An 18035-nucleotide genomic window follows, 5' to 3' on the forward strand; every position below is an offset into this window, starting at 1 on the left:
CCTGGAGCACCTTCCAACGCTCTTTGTACTGCGCCAAAAACGTGTCGATTCGTGTCAACGAACGCACGATCCTATCGCGCTCGCGCTTTAGCACTTCAATGTTTGAAACCACTTCCATGTTCACGTTTTGCATCACGTTTTCCATACACGGAGCATCCGCAAAATCAGCAAAATCCTCTTCTTCACTGGTAGACATGCCTGACTCCAAACGCTGTTCACATACACAATAAAACAAAGATCGATTTCACACGCTTACGCAACTTTTACATTAAGAAATCACCAATAGTCTATGTCTTTTCCACTTTATCCACAATCGCCAACACGAAGCACAAATAATTACACATTAATCCTGGTCACGGCACCATTGATGCCAACTCCGCCAAAGCGCCAACTCCTTGGCGATTCTATCCCCTACGTTGTGATATAAAATTTTACTACAAAGTGGTCAAGACGTTCGCTTTTATTCTTGTTTCCAGCGAGAGTCCGCTTTTATTATTTCATAATAATCCATGCTAAACTGTCACCTGCAGTGCTGCCATACCAAACAAATTTTTTCCAAGTAGCAAAAAATTCAAATTGCAGACTGACCGTTACACTAAACAAATTCCAACAGTGGGTTTAAATGCATCCTCCCGTCCTACCTGAGCGTTAAAATCTCCGATGACAATCTTAACGTCGGGTTGTGGGCAGCAATTATACTCCCTCTCCAGCTGCGTATAAAAGTTGTCCTTATTATCATCGGAGCTTGCAAGGTGCGGACTATTCTCGTTGATAATGCTTACATTGAAGAACCTCCCACGGATCCTCAACCTGCACATCCGTTCGTTCCGTTGAGCCATCATCCGATCATTCGTTTTCGCATCTCACCTATGACTAGGAACGTCGTACCGAGCTCATGCTTTCCACCACCACTTTGGTAAATGTTGTGTAAGGTGTTCTATACACCGTTGGCGCGTAGCGTTAGTTAGCGTTACTTGGTCCTGTCAACGTGTCGACACGTGACAGCTACCGATGTATCAGCGATCGGTTACTGAGCCACACGGATGATCGCAGACTTAGTGGCGGGACATACAGTAACCTCCGCTTCAAACTCGTCTGGCAGTTTCTTACTTAAAGAAAAACTTAAAACTTAAAAACCAAAACAAGAAACCCAGAAAATCTTCACTTCGGTTCTTTATAAACTGCATACCGCTTGGTCAGCAAGGACTCCGTCTTCCCAAAATTAGACTTTAGCTTGGCAACTGTTGCCTCGAGCGCATATTAACGGGGTTTTCGGGGCAGTATATTGTTGTGTGCATCTTGGTTATGTACGCAACCAGGTCATTACTCGTTACTGTCTGGGAACCGACAGCATCCGATGTGCCGTGGACTGCTCGTGCGTACCGATCGCTCTCGCGATCCTTGGAGTTCTTCTCGTTTGTGCTTCCGCTGTAGACAGTCGTTTTTACGTTATCGTGTGTATTTTATTTAAGTTAACATACAAGTTTTAATGCGTAACTGTCCGAGTGTGTTTTTAACAAAGTGACGACACAACATGTATAGTTCATGCTGTAACGGACCCAGCTTCCGCGTAAGTAAACGCTCTTCAGCCACGTCGTCAATCCTGGCCGCATCCCTGATGTATCAGCGATCCTCGTAACGCGAATACCACTTTTCGAACGTTAGGCCTGCGTCGGCCTCGAAGCGGAATTCGATGATTAGAAAAATGCCAGAAAAGCCAACGAATCCAGAATTTGCTCAGGACTGAAGGAAGCCTCCTGCTGCTGCCGCTGCGATGCTATTTGCGGTTGTGATACCGGCTGCTCCAACTTAATAATCTGCTGCATTAAGTGTATTAACTGCAGCATCGCGGGCTAACCGCGCTGTGACGCATTCGGTTGCGAAGGCGGTACTGCAAGCGATGGCGGATGTTAGCTTGAAGACGCCGTTGAGAACAATGGTGGATTCTGGCTTGGTGATGTAGGGGCTCCTGCATGCTGATCCAATGTTGCACCGTTCGGTTGGAACGGCGAACCATCCCCGGGCTGTAGATGCACCCGCGGCACCCGCAACATCAAACTGCTGCGAGAGACGACGCTGATCTTTATCCATTTCCGCGTCTTTCAGGCTCGTGTTCTTACGATGTCGCTTACCTAGGAACGGATTTTTTTTTTTTTTGCACGTGTATCACTGTTTTATTCACTAAACTTTGGTTATCATTTTTAGTCCTCGTCGCCACTTTTGTGTTTTGTTGTTGGTAATTAATAAAATGGCAATACTAGTCGGTTTAATAAAATAAAACACTAAAATTTATTAACACACAACGCCAAAACGTGTCGACAACGTGTATGAGCGATCGGTTACCTTTGACTGCGCGCGCCTCCAGTTTTGTAAGGCTCTCTTTCAACGTGGCCACTCTAGACGTGTCCTTGTTCCCATAGCGACGTCCTGTGATAGTGTTAATTTGTGTTAATACATTTTAGTGTGTTATTTTATTAAACCGACTAGTATTGCCATTTTGTTTGTTACCAACAACAAAACACAAAAGTAAATCATGTAATCACTCCACCGGCACCTCCTGCGCGAGAATGCGAGTGCTTCCGGGTGCTGTGAGGGATCTGTAGTTCGATGTTCCGAATTTCCAATTGTTGTCCTTGTTTCGCAGCGTGGGTCCATTTCTGCTATGGCTTGCATTGCTGGTCCATTGGGGGTGGCTTGCAAGACCTCTTCCCCAACCCTCTGTTTCGTCGGAGGTCCAACACTTCCCAGTTGTTTAAAGTCCCGTGTGAGCCCTGTCGTGGAGAACAGACGCTGACACCTCTCCCTCCCCCCAATTTAGCCATATCATCCATCCTCGCAAGGGGTTGGATTTTCCGTATACCAAAGCTCAGATATTTGAAGAGAAATGTTACCGGTCTGTACGCCGTGGACGTATTGGATAGTAGTAGGGAATGGAGAACCTATGTTATCTTTCTAGGAGCTTCGGATCCATTCCCGTATCAGCGGGGTATCACTGCCTTTCTGCCTACAGAACAAATTTGCATTTAAAAATGTTGAATGGCTCGGCTCAATGTTCAACAAAGCTTTCAGAATATCGCTAATCTGAGTCCCTTCACATTGTGGAATTCCCGGTAATGAGAAGGCAAATTCACTGGCCAAAACGGTCGTCGAAGAAGGCGTACCCATCTCTTAACTAGAGTTCCTACGCTGTCCACAGCAACTTTAAGCAACAACAAGCAATAGCTCCACAACAACAACTACAACAATAACACCGGACCAAGAACATCACATAAAGCAATAGAACAGACATAACGAACAGTAACAATACACAATACCCAAAACGCAAGCAACTACCACCATACACCAACAACCATTTGCAAGGACGAAAAGCTTTTTAAGCTTTGTACAAAACTGAACACAAAGATGTAGATATTATGGCAAAAGTTGTTATATTGGATTAAATAAAAAAATCGTTAAATTTATGTTGTAATTGGTGTGATGTATTCATCAATGTAATATTGTTTAAAAATTCAACGTACAATTCAAATTTCTGGTAGAAACCCGCTGTTTGGCGCGGCACATGTTTGGTTTTCGACCAACAGCTATAAACGCATTAGTGTTGCCTTCGAAAGCTGTCAACGAACATATGTTGCAGTGGCCGATTTGCGCACAGAAAGTAAAAGAACCTGTATTTATTTATGGTGCTACGAATTTTTTCGGTGATTTCATAAAAAGTGCAAACAAATGATCAATGTTATCATCTATATTAACAGCCGGTTGCCGATCTCGGGGTTTTAATCGCCTAAAACTAGTATCCGAAAGCAACCATGTGGAAAAGATAGCCAGTTTTAATCATGCCGGATCTTCAAAACTTGCGAACTGTTTCTTTTCAACGATTGTCGGTGCGGACCGTTGGGAAGATGGCTTGCCTTCGGAATTCAGTAACACTCCACCGAAAGATGCGCGGGTTGTCATTTGTGGAGGCGGTATTATGGGTGCTGCGGTAGCGCATCAATTAGCACAAAGAGGATGGGGCCAGCATACAGTTCTGATAGAAAGAGGACGAATTGGCGAAGGCAATCCGCTGCATTTTAGTGGTTTACTCGGCGAGTTAAAACCAACCCATTCCCAAGTGTTGCTTGCTCAAACTTCTCTGGAATTAATTCGGGATTTGCATGCCAAGGGTCTTCCTACAGGATGGAAACAAACGGGATCGTTAAACCTCGCACGTACACGCGACCGTATGACCACGTTCCGTCGTATGAAATCACAAAGCGTGTAAGTAGATTCAGCCAATAACGATCAGCAACATTGTTTAATAGTTTTTTATCTCTTTTATTGTAGGGCTTGGAATGTAGAATGTGAAATCGTAACACCAGAAAAATGCAAAGAACTATGTCCATTAATAGACATTGGTGACGTAGTAGGAGGATTATGGATTCCCAATGACGGTGTTGGAAATCCTAATGCATTCTGCCACAGTTTGGTACAAGAATCTCTAGAAAAGGGCCTAACGGTTGCGGAAAACTGCTCAGTTACTAGAGTAATACAAAAAGATGGTCGAATTAAAGCGGTCGAAACTAGTAAAGGCACCGTGGAATGTGTGTATTTCGTGAATTGTGGTGGGTTCTGGGCAAGACAAGTGGGACAAATGTCGGAACCATACGTTAAAGTTCCATTGCACGCGGCTGAACATTATTATCTTCATACCAAACCGATTCCCGAACTCGGTGAAAACTTTCCCGTTGTGCGGGATTTGGACGGACACATTTACTTCCGTGAAAATGACGGCTGTCTGTTGGCCGGTGGCTTCGAAGCAAAGGCGAAACCTGCCTATGAAGATGGGGAAATACCTGTTTCAACGGCTGAACGCAAACTATTACCGGATTGGGATCATTTTCATCCGTTGCTAGAGGAGCTCCTGCGGCGATGCCCATCGCTTAAAGATGTGGCACTGGAAAGACTTTCCAACTGTCCAGAAGCGTTTTCACCGGACTGTAAGTGGATCATTGGGGAAGCTCCCGAGGTAGGTGTTTATTGATGGTTATAAGCGTGTGCATATGCTAATTTGTTCTCATTGTTGATAGATACAAAATTATCTGGTAGCGGCTGGAATGAAAACTGTTGGAATGTCTGCAGCTGGAGGTGTAGGCCGTGCAATAGCGGATATAATAACACAAGGTAATATGAGTATGGATAAAGTGTCTACACAATACAACAACACTGCTTGATTTTAGGGTATTCGACGGTAGACCTACATGAGCTAGATATATCGCGATTTTTGGGCTTGCACAACAATCGAAAGTTCCTGCGTGATCGTGTCCGCGAGGTGCCTGGATTGCATTACGATCTCAACTATCCGTTTCATGAATTCCGCACCGGGCGTAATCTACGAATGTCGCCCATTTTCCCCGCACTGAAGGAAGCCGGGGCTGTCTTCAGTCAGGTGATGGGTTACGAACGTCCCGCGTGGTTTGATAAGAAAAATGCCACCGATGACAAAGGTAGTCCAAAGTTTCGTATCGCCACGACCAGCGGCTTTGGCAAACCGCATTGGTTCGACCATGTACAGAGCGAGTACGAAAATTGCCGTGAAAGAATCGGAATGAGTGATTACAGCACGTTTACAAAGATCGATCTATGGTCCAAAGGAAACGAAGTGGTCGATTTGCTACAGTATCTTTGTTCGAACGATGTGGATCAACCTGTCGGATCAATAATTCACACCGGCATGCATAACCGTCACGGAGGTTATGAGAACGATTGCTCGTTAGCACGATTATCGGAGAACCAGTAAGTATTTTCATACGCTGAGCGCTTACTTGACCGTGCTAATGCGACCAATACTTTACATATCTTGATTACTCATCAAACCGTTGGTTATTCATTCCACATTCAGTTACATGATGATTGCACCGACGGTACAGCAAGCCAGATGCAAAGCATGGATCGAACGACATCTACCACCTGGAGGACGGGTCAGTGTGTCGGATGTAACGTCTATGTACACCGCAATATGTATCATGGGACCTTTCACACGCATCATGCTTTCCGAGCTTACGGATACTGACCTCTCGCCGAAAAGTTTTCCATTTTTCACTTGTAAGGTGAGTGATGGAAGTTTTACCAACTAACTAAACACACAGCGTATCCGATAATAATTATACCTTATCGATTCTTAGGAACTGGACGTCGGTCTTGCAAATGGAATAAGAGCATTGAACCTTACGCACACCGGAGAGCTCGGTTACGTGTTGTACATACCAAACGAATTTGCGTTACACGTGTACACCAAGCTTATGGAAGCAGGTCAAAAATATGGAATACGGCACTGTGGCTACTACGCCATGAGAACGCTACGCGTAGAAAAGTTTTTTGCATTTTGGGGACAGGATTTGGACACATTCACTACTCCGTTGGAGTGTGGCCGCATGTGGCGTGTAAAGTTTGATGTGAGTACAAGAGTATTGTACATGAAGAAATCATTCAAACCTCACCCTGGTGGAACTTCTGTGTATCTTTTTAGAAAAAGGTAGATTTTATCGGAAAAGAAGCATTGCTCCAACAAAGAGATAAAGGTGTGGAACGGATGTACATACAGTTGCTGATCAACGATCACGATCCAGATCTCGATCTGTGGAGCTGGGGTGGTGAGCCGATATATCGCGATGGGTTATATTGTGGACAAACTACCACCACGGCCTATGGATTCACCTTTAAGAAACAGGTACAAGTTGGACAATTAGTAACGAAAACATTATGTTAATTCACGTGCTCTCATATGTCACAGATCTGCCTTGGATTCGTTAAAAACTTACACTCAAGTGGACGGGCGCTTCCAGTAACGAATGACTATGTGCTAAGTGGAGATTACGAGGTGGAAATAGCCGGAATTCGTTATCCAGCAAAAGCTAACCTTCACTCTCCCAACTTACCCACCAAGTACCCGGATCAAGAACGCGAAGCGTATAAGGCTACGCGTGACAAAACGGACGAGTCCAACCTTTTGGCGTATCGGCCTAATAAGTAGCCATTTGGTAGTAAAATTAAGAAAAGTTTTACTGTTGAGCATTTTACTTTCTTCGAATGTGGATTCATTTTTGTGTACATTTTTCACTTGATTGTTACTGACCAGTGTTGAAATAAAGGGATTTATTTATGCCATTTTATATGTATTTTGCAATAATATTTTTCTAATCATTTATGATTTTTTACAATAATGGTAATATGATTGGTGCTCTAAAAGTGTGATGCTCTAAAAGTAATCTCAAAATGCTGTAACTATAACATTACTAATTTTTACTAATTTTTACTAATCTGACAGCTACACTTGCTACTACGACAATAGGACATTCGGATCCTGCAATCATCTCACCTGACTGCCACCATCCGGCTCTTGAATGGACAATTTCTGTTACGACGGCTGAATCGCATACTGTAACTGACAACGCACCGCGCTTAAATTTCGCCAAAGCTAATTTTGCCGACATTGAATCCCGCATTACATCTTTTGCTGCCGATTTTAAATGCTCTAACTATAACTCGATAGACGATGCAGTTTATGCCTTCACTGATTTACTGCATGCGACGTTTTCCATCAGTGTTCCGTGCTCGCGACCAAAAAAGGCTCCAGTTTGGGGAGATAAACATCTCAGAAAACTGAAAAAGGCAAGATCGGCAGTGCTTCGCACTCACACATGTTCCAGGATCCGTTTTGGCATAGTATCAAATATGTACCGTCGATATAATCGCATATGCTACAGGAACTACATGTTCCAGGATCCGTTTTGGCATAGTATCAAATATGTACCGTCGATATAATCGCATATGCTACGCCAGGTACACAGCCTCAATCGAACGCAATCTTTCGTCCAAACCTCGCAGTTTTTGGAAGTTTGTCAAAAAAAAAACCAAAATCAATTCGATTCCGAATGTAGTATCTTTTGAAGGGATCGATGGCACCTCTCCTGATTCGATCTGTGAGATATTTGCACGCCGATTTGAAAGCCAATACGTCAGTGTGACCACTGACCCCGCTAACGTTGCCGACGCCACTGCCGACACACCAGCTGATGCACTGGAACTAAACCTCCCACAAATAGATATTCCTACAGTGGTCGCGTTTATAAACCGACTTAAACCGACTACTTGCCCTGGCCCAGATGGTGTTCCGGCTATCGTCCTCGTCCGCTGCTGCAATGCTATTGCTCCAATTTTAGCAAACATCTACAACACCTCTCTTCAAACGGGAATATATCCCAGCTATTGGAAATCAGCTCTAATGGTGCCAATACACAAAAAAGGTGATCGTTCACATGCAAAAAATTACCGGGGTGTGACATCCCTTTGCGCTATGTCGAAGGTGTTTGAGCTCATGCTCCACCACTCAATGCTGCCTGCTGCAAAACAGTACCTATGCTCCTCACAACACGGTTTCATACCCAAACGCTCAACGTCCACGAATCTAATCGAGTTTGTCAGTTTCTGCAAAAAAAATCTGGACTCTGGGTTCCAGGTCGATGCCATCTACACAGACCTGAAGGCGGCCTTTGACTCGGTTTCCCACGCTATTCTAGTGGCTAAATTACAGAAGCTTGGTTTCTCAAATGGTATGGTAAAATGGATAAATTCTTACCTCACAGGAAGATCTTATCGCATTAAGCTAGAGAATAGCGTGTCACGAACCTTCACCACTAATTCCGGGGTCCCGCAAGGCAGCAATCTCGGACCATTACTGTTCCTTCTGTACATCAACGATGCTGCTTTACTACTAGCTGATTTCAACATTCTGTTATATGCCGATGATGTCAAGCTGTTTGCCGCGGTGAAACAGGTCTCAGACTGTTCTCGTCTTCAAGTGGCAATCGACACATTCAGTTCTTGGTGCCGTCGAAACTCACTGCTACTGTCCATCGATAAATGTCAAGTAATGTCCTTCTCAAGATGCAGATCTGTCATTCTCTTTGACTACAACATTGAGAATAGGTTATTGCAACGTGCGGATAGTGTTAGAGACTTAGGTGTCGTTCTTGACAAGCAACTTAGTTTTAGACCCCATATGACAAATCTAATTAACCGTGGTAATCAGACGCTAGGCTTAATGTTTCGTGTGACTAAAGATTTCCGTGATCCCATGTGCGTAAAAATCCTTTTTTGTTCGTTGGTCCGACCAATCCTAGAATACGCGAGTGTAGTTTGGTGTCCCTCAATACATGCCTGGAGCCAACGCATCGAAGCGATCCAACGGAAGGCAACCCGGTTTGCCATTAGGCTTCTTCCCTGGAGAGCCAACGACACACGCCCAGACTACACAGCACGATGCCTGCTCTTGGGACTTCAGCCATTGGCGGTACGACGGACAATGGCTCAATGTATGTTTGTTGCTGGCCTCATCGGTAACGACATTGATGCACCGGCCCTTCTTAGCTCCATTAACTTTTTGGCCCCATCCAGGAGACTTAGACAACGGGAAATAATCAAAACTTCGCGATATAGAACCACTTTCGGTCAAACAGATCCCGTAAATGTGATGTGTACAGTTTTTAACGCTAATTACAATGTGTATGACTTTGGTATTTCCCAACCGGCATTTCGCGAACGTCTCCGTTTCTGTCCATCAATGTCCAACTCGTCTTGTTAGGTCCGTTGTCTCTTTGTCACATTACCAATTAAGTATTCATTAAGACACGTGCATGTCCGATGAATTAATAAATAATAATAATAATAATAATAATAATAACATTTGATAACATAACATTTTTTTAAATGTGCGGGATGACGTAAACAACTGGGATCAGGAAGAATTACCAGCAAAAAGGAAACTTGGTATTATATTGTCAGTATAGAGCATAGCTAACCAATTAAATTTGTCCAATTTTCGAATCGTTACTGGTGGCTGATTCCACGATGTCGATCATCGTCTATCGTTCTTCGTTGAATTCGAGGCTGCAAGACCCTCCTTCTTGAACGCAGTTCGACGTATTGGAAGATCCCCTGATACCTCAATTTGGGAAATGCTGAGCGGCTCGAATGTAGCCCACCTCAGGGTAACTTTTGAATGTTGCCAAGCTAATGGTTTGTCTATGTAACCCCTTGTTTGTCTTTGTGCTGTATGTTGTATCTAGCTAGTATGTTTGAAGAATACGTGATTATATGAATGAAAAGATGAATGAAATCATGAATGAGTATGATGGGTGTAAGATGTGGGTACGATAAAGCAAAGTCGACCGATGTAGAACCAGATTCTCGCAAGAGAATAGACCTACCTATTGAATGACGGATCATAACGCAGCAACTCAGCCTAGTACACCCGGGATAAGGTGACCTTTCACTGTTTGGAGCAGGAAATGTCTCCAACGAATGTGAATTGTACATTATATTAAGCTATTAAGCCATTAGATGTAACCTATACGGCCTGGCAGTTCTTTTCTAATAAAAAAAAACATCCTGCCATTAACATTCTTCAGCATACATGAACATTATATGTATTGAATATTAAAACTAATACATTGTTAATGTATTGTTATATGTATTGAATATTAAAACTAATATATTGTTAATGTATTGTTATATGTATTGAATATTAAAACTAATACATTGTTAATATTTGAAAATACGGCATTGCCGTCATAATGGAATTTAAATTAAAAAAAACATTGTTAATATCAGTTTAGAATATTTAACTTCAGAATTATCTGTAAGAGACCATACAAAAGCGCGGATTGCTTTCAAAACAATCGATGTGGTGTAAAATCTTGTCAGAAACATCGTTTTCGATGATTTAAGCATTCATCAGCATAAGCATTTAAGCATGCATTGTAGTATTTAAAGTTTGGATTTACAAATCCACAAACACGAGATCTTGCGAGTAAGTACCCATTTGCTGAAAATACTGATAATGAAATGAAAAAGATGTCGATATGGCCAGGCCGTTCTAACGATAAAAAAAAATTATAAAGACTGACCGGGAAATAGAATACAAGTTAAAGGCGATTCCAACCTGATCTGATTTCACGGACCACCAATACTTTACCATTTTCGGCCAGTAAATGTCAGTGAAATCTGTGATATTTGTGGGCAAAGCAGATACAGAAGGTGCATGAGCCAGGAGAGGACTAAGCTGTTATCGAAGCGAAAATCGAAAACAAAATATCTAAGAATATAGTCGATATACTGTAAAAGAAGGATTTTGTAGTCTTTCCAACATAACAGTGTTACAGTATATAGACGCCGTCTATGTGCCTTCCAAAACAACAACAGCTATTCAGTTACTCTTACTCATTACTCAGTTAGCTATTCAGCGAATCAGTTCGAGTGTTGCAGCCCCTTCAGACGGGTCAGTTAGGATGTGTTAAGGAAACTACACAAACAAACAAACAAACTTAAAAAAATCCCGCAACATGAGCAGACTCGTAACATACATATGATAGCCTGAGTTTAGTACACGATATGCAAAACTTTTGTCATACATTTCAGAGAGTCCCCATCAATTTGAGCGATTCATTCTGATAGTTACTAAAGAGCAACCGAAACTTTTGTAATAGTATACTTACTCCAAGAGACAAATGTGTTGTTGAAATCATTTTCTGCGATTAACAATTCCTCACACGAAAGCAATAACATAGTTAATAATTTGTATTATAATTGTACATACGTAGAAATGCTTTACCCTAATCGCTTCGACGATTCTCTTAGCAGAAATTCGTATCTCAGTATCCTTACTGTTGAACGCATTCCATTCTCGTGTCCGCTTCTGCTATAATTACCATCACTGAACTCAAAACGTAAGGTAATGCTACCTGCGGGTTTGATTGACGGCTCTATTATGAATTAAACGTTCAATTTTCACATGCAAGCTAATCCCCTTGTCATTGGACTACTCGCAAAGGCTCGAGTGGGGTGTCAAAGCTGGACAACAGTCCCGGTAGGGTTAAAGCAACAAGCATACGGATTACCATTCCAGTACGATTCCTCTCTCAGCCCACATGGCATGGGCCCACAAGTGGTGGAAGGCAAACGCCTTCCTGGCGGTAGCAGCGCTGCGATTTCTATTCGGTGTACAGCCCGTTATTTTTGTCGACCGTGCTTCATCATCGAATCGTGGCTGCCGGAAGCAGAAGGGACATGCTCGTACCGTCAGGACACGATGGAGAAGAATTTTCAATTTCGAAACTGCAAGCGAAGGCGCTGCCCGTGGGCTTTTTACGATGATGGTCGTACTGCTATCGTCATGCGTCGGATTTAGTGCTTATTGGCATTGGTCTGATGAAATGGCGTTGACAAATGGCATAATTGCATCGTCCAATTGCCACAACCAGAACTGTGCTAAATCAAAGCGTGCCCTTAGCATGGAAGTGATCGGTGGATTTGCATTACCGCTGCTAGTGACCGTTAGCATTTATCTTTACCGCTGGAATAATCGACCGTTGATTCGGAGTCTTAATCGCAATTCCGAAACTATCTACCGCAGTCAACCAAATTGTTGGGACGACCAACGGCGGGGTAGTTCCTGGAAGCAATACGGACGGCTAGCCACCAAGCAGGTGTTTGAAGTGATGGCCCTGGGGGTTCTGTGGTTAAATCTCAGACCCTTTAGTCACACAAAACAGGACGGTGATGATGGGGATTATCATGTTGGCAAATTAATTTCATCGATTGCATCGATGCTTCCGGCCATCGTCTGCTTGCTGGTGTCGATCGAAATGGGCATTAATTTTTCATCATTGGCCCGCAGATTAAACACCTTAAATGTGTCCCTGAACAATTTCATCCGTTGCATTTGTGTCGGCGATTGTATGAAAAGAGTTAATCCTGACACTAATGTGATACAAACACAGTATATGCACAGAATCAGCAACGATTTATCATGTAAGCCAAATAAACGAAATTATTTGCGCCATCTAATTTTACAGTACGATGTACTAGGGCAATATACAGTAGATGTGGTACAGTTCTATGCTCCAATTCTACTAAGCATTGTTGGAATGCATTTTGTACTCCTCACTATGCAGGTAAGTTTAAGATATGGTGAAAATAGTAATGATATTTGTACCATTTATGTTTTGATTCTTTTTTGTAATTTAAATTCATTTATGTTAATAATTTCATAATGAATGCTGTTGGAAGTGAGTGAAAAGTTATCTTAAAACAACATTTTATATGTTTCATAGATTTTTCTACACATTTTATTCGAATCCTTCACATTCACATTTACGATCCTTGCATTTTGCCTTATCCCGGACAGTTGTCCGTTTTCCGAGCAAATCTAAATGCTACAATCAATACACCCCACAGAATGAGTCTGTTTGTGGAACCCTTTGATATTTTTTTTGCTCGAAGTCCACACTGTGAGAACTTTTTCCTGATGTAGAATGTTCTTCGGTAACTGTCGACTGAATGCCATTGTTAATGGTCTGAGTGCCATTGGCCACCAGTTCGGAATTGAGAAATAAAAACATTGGCATCGACGTAACGCAGCACATCGTATAATACCCTCGAATCCCTCAAAGAACTTGTCGAATGTTCTGAGTGTGTTAATAACAAGAAAAAAGTTTTTACTACAAAATGCAGAAACAATTTACAATTCCCGGAAGAAATGCTTCTAAACTAAAGGTTTTAAAAGCATGGCATATTATTTTCTCATCTTTTAATTCATAAGAACGGCCAGGCCTTATTTTATACCACCTAACCGGAAAGTCAATCATTGCTACAGGGGTTTGGTCCGGATGGGATTTTAATCGTTCCTGTCGTGTGAAGGCCAGCGCCGCTATCAATACTGCACCGGACCACGCCTTGTTTTCTCATTTTAGAAAAAATACTATTTCTCGCAAATGTTCCCGCGATTTGCTTTGAGATTCCGGAGAGTCCCAGTGGACTACGAGGAATTCTGTGCGCTGCCCGGAATCGAGTCGCTGAAGCAACGCAACTACAACGCCCAGAGGCTGTTTGTTGCGGGACTGTTGGACAATCGAATCGACTTGCAAGCGCCTCTATCCAAGCTCAACGTATATATCCCGGCGAGATCGCTACACGACATAAAGGAACGCCGAACTCGCTTTGGCTGATCCGTTTGTGCCGTGTGTTTAACGTCATTGGTGATCGTGATTGTGATTTGTGATCCGCCTGAAATGTCGCACACTACACTTTTAGAGCGTATTCGTGCCCTGCGGCCTTCTACTTGTTAACTGACTAAAACGTGACAAAACCGACAAATTTCGTATATGTAATGTTGCTTCGCTATAAGGGAGCCACACACGGTATATTCGCTACACCTTCTCCCGGCATGCCCCTTCGCTACACCTGGAGATTAACCTTGTAGACATATTCCCAGATAAACCACGTTTTCATCGATGGAAGGCACTTGTCGGATATTATCGACGTTTTCCAGATTATGGTAAAGTTTCAACAAAAACTTGCCGTGGTTAACAAGCTACGTGGATAGCCAACCGCGAGACTCACCTCGGGCTGTCTGAAGTTGACCGAAATGGCCAGGGACTTGCCGGCTGCGTTAGGAGAAGTGCTGCCTAAGGACAACACAACCGACGCGATGTCTCTAAACGACCACTAGCGAATGATGAAACAAGCCAGCAGCAGCGCAGCCAAGCGAACTATCGGCCGTAAACTGCGTAACCAGAAGAAGGAATGGTTTGATGAAGAGTGCAGACGAGCACTATGCGAGAGGATCGCAGTGCGCACTCGAATGCTTCAGGGCGAGACTCGGCACAACGAGGAGAACTATGCACGAATGAGAAGGCAGCAGACACAGCTCTGTCAGGAAATAAAGAGCCGATTTAAAGAGTCCGGCGAACAATTTATGCAACACTTATCTCAGTCAGAGGAAACTAGCAACTCCTTTAGGAACTTGAATGCGGCACGGAGCGAGTACACTCTCAAGATCGTCATATGCACAATGTAAAGGGGGATATCGGATTTGTTCCGAAACATTCGACCACCACCAGTAAGGTTGAGCTTGTCATCCTCTACAACAGGACTCTGTCCAGATCTGCCCAGATCCCCTGCTCGCCAAACTCCAGGCGCTTAGTTTACCCGTGCAGCTGCTTGCCAGGCTGCGCTCTTATAGGTATATCTTGCCGACCCTTCATACTGCGTGAAAATGGGACCACACATTTCGCGCCGTATTGATGCTTCTTCGGGGGTGCCCTAAGGAAGCAACCTTGGACCGCTTCTGTTCGTCTTTTACTTAAATGCCGTAACTCGTCACTCGGGTGCTCCCTCTTGACAGCCACATACTAAACGCCGACGAAGTAGCGGATCTTGCGATGGGTGGAGTAGGCGGCCACCTAGGACCTCGCCGTGCGGAGGGCCCCGGACAAAGCTTTTTAGTCGTAAAAGCCAGGAAATGATCCGAAAAGCGACGTAACAAACCGTATGGTAGAGGGGGCCTATGGAGAATTTGAGACAAACAAACTCATAACATAACACAAATAAATCCTTGACGAGGTGATCGACAGGTGGAAGTACATGGAACACCATGCAACAGTACAGATTCCCTAAGAAGTCAGTTCGGCTGTTAGGGGCCACAATGGATGGCTAATGCAAAGTGAGAGTCTCGAATATACTGTCAGAACCGTTTGAATCTCATCGGGCTCTGTGGTAGGAGGACGGTCACTTGTGTTTGCTTTTTGATATGGCTCTGGAAGGGGTCATGCAAAACGCGGCCTGATATACGTGGCACGATTTTCACCCGTTCACTTCAATTCCTTGGCTTCGCGGATGATATTGACATCATTGGACAAGACCTGGGTGATTTGGAAATTGAGTGCAGCCTGTTGTTGAAGAGAGTAGCCCTTTACCGAGTTTACTAGAAACGGATTGGTTCCCTGACCATGTCAGCACAACGTACTCAACTGCTAACGATCCAAGAAGCAAATATAAAAGTATTAATTGATAAATTAAAAAACCCAATTATATAAACAAACATATTAAATTGTTTTATTATGTTTATGTTATATTATTTGCAATTGTTGCGATATTGTAGGGACTACATACAAAGGATTATTCCAGGATTTACATGAAATTTTTCTTTTACTTAACTATTCATTTTCATTTTCCCGTCTACATTGTTGTAATTTCAATTCGGCCAGCTGTTTCTGTGCTATCGACAAATGTCACGGACAACGAGCGATTCAGTGAATATTAACCAACTCGGTCAAACGCTGTTACCGATGCTGTCAGCGATCAGCAGTGCAGGACAGATTATGTTTCTCGTTGATATAGCAGCGGAATTCAACCGAAAAGTAAGCTAACGATTTGTGATATAATGCAACGATTTCGTAACTATAATATCCTCCTAGCTTGACGATGGTACAGTTGTCGATTTGGGGCGTTTATCTTCAGCCACGCATCGTGTAGATCGAAACACATTAACAACGTATGATGCCAAGGAATTAGATAAATGTGTAGGTATTTGACATAGTTGGTTCTAATATCATCTTAAATTGCATTTTACTTTTATACTTTGTGTAGGTTACAACATTATCGTTAATTGTGTACAGAATTCGAGATGGGACAATGTTGTATGGCTACTTCGATTTAGACCGTAGTCTCGTTATGACGGTAAGCGTTGAATAGCATTTAAAAAGCACTTAGGTCTTATGCGTCTCCTGTGTAATGTTTCTCGTTCCAGATTATTACTTCGACTTGTTCGTATTTAATCGTGCTAATGCAAGTGATGTAAACAACACGCAATGCCTCACAGATATGTTTTGAAAATGCAGAACATTATCCTAAAAAATATATTATCTGAATCATTTCATTGTAAATCAGTGTTAAGGATATTCCTTGTAACACCATGCACCATCAAAATGATCATGTATTTCATCTGTTTGTAGGATGCTTGCTTGGTTTTTAATAAAAAGATCCGAACCCCTGTAGCAAGAACTGACTATCCGTCTACATGGAAAAAATAAGTCAATACGGTCTTGACCGCTCCAACAAAATAAAGGAAAAGTTATTACACAAATTGAATTGAACACGACTTTTATGTCCTAACAAACGCGGTATGTAAATGTAAACTATGCTTAAAACAAACGAACCCCCTTTACAGTTCCTCTGACAATTTTATCTGCATTAGCAATACGATAAACCCGAGTGTTGAGCCCAATATCTGAAACTCAACAAAAATAACGTTAAAAGAGGCGTGATACTAGCATTATAATAATTTACATCTCGTTACAGCAACTAACCTTAAACAAAAGAGAATTATTCAACGATATCACATGGGAGATGCCAACCGAAGAGATTTTCGGCATCATATGCATTGTCACTATTTCGTGCTGTAATGATATGGCAATTAAAAATGAAAAATTATTCTTAACTGTTTTTTTAATAGGGTGGGTTTTGTAGAAACGTAATACATTACCAATCTTCCATAGTTGATCCCTGAGTGATCTGCTGCTGGTATGCTCTGACAGATACTGAAGGCAGTGTGAATTTGCTATAAATAGTCAGTGTAAATGTTGTGCTGTAGGCTATATGCCACTTTGTAATATTTCAATATTTCACTATCCTTACACATCACAATTCCTTACCGTTTGGTGAAATTTGTTAAATCCATAAATCATGGAATAAATATTGGTACTACGAAGTAACAACCTCAAGCCGCTATGAAGCAATTTTGTTCCATCCAGTGCATGGTTGCGTCGTATTGCATCGTGCACCGCCTTTAATCCGACGAACAGCTCGTAACTCTGGCAAACAAATTAAATTACAACTTTCTATTTTAAATTCATTACACACGCAAGAATTTCATTTTGCGAATAATCAAAGCATACGAACGTCTGAAACAGTTCCAAAAAAGTGGCTAAACAGCACAAACGTGATGACTGCATTCTGATGGTTGATGGTTGCAAACACTAAGCCAGTCAATTCGGCATCGGCTTGAACCATTTGAATAATTCCATGATAATCATGGCGTTGATTTATTTTTATCATTCTGTCGTTCAGGTTTTGGTGCAAACTACACTTGATATGATCAACAGATAGCATATAGAGTTCCAGCGTTCGAACAAACGTGCATAGTATGAATGATGAACAAA

At 42.5% G+C, this 18035-nt stretch overlaps 2 protein-coding genes across 2 annotated transcripts; both read left to right on the forward strand.

Annotated features, from left to right (window-relative positions):
* The first annotated feature begins 3695 nt into the window (after positions 1-3695).
* On the forward strand, positions 3696-7135 carry LOC128302367 (pyruvate dehydrogenase phosphatase regulatory subunit, mitochondrial). The gene is made up of 8 exons (XM_053039177.1): positions 3696-4257; positions 4324-5005; positions 5067-5160; positions 5217-5772; positions 5879-6086; positions 6162-6431; positions 6506-6706; positions 6770-7135. The coding sequence occupies exons 1-8, from the start codon at positions 3731-3733 to the stop codon at positions 7007-7009; spliced, it is 2778 nt and encodes a 925-aa protein (XP_052895137.1). The 5' UTR covers positions 3696-3730; the 3' UTR covers positions 7010-7135.
* Positions 7136-11963: 4828 nt separating this feature from the next.
* LOC128305254 (uncharacterized) lies at positions 11964-16675 on the forward strand. Its single transcript, XM_053042622.1, has 5 exons — positions 11964-12989; positions 16083-16235; positions 16293-16397; positions 16465-16554; positions 16625-16675. The coding sequence occupies exons 1-5, from the start codon at positions 11964-11966 to the stop codon at positions 16673-16675; spliced, it is 1425 nt and encodes a 474-aa protein (XP_052898582.1).
* Positions 16676-18035: the final 1360 nt, after the last annotated feature.

The sequence above is a fragment of the Anopheles moucheti genome, chromosome 3, assembly GCF_943734755.1.
Source record: "Anopheles moucheti chromosome 3, idAnoMoucSN_F20_07, whole genome shotgun sequence".
In the NCBI taxonomy this organism is placed as follows: Eukaryota; Metazoa; Arthropoda; class Insecta; order Diptera; family Culicidae; genus Anopheles; species Anopheles moucheti.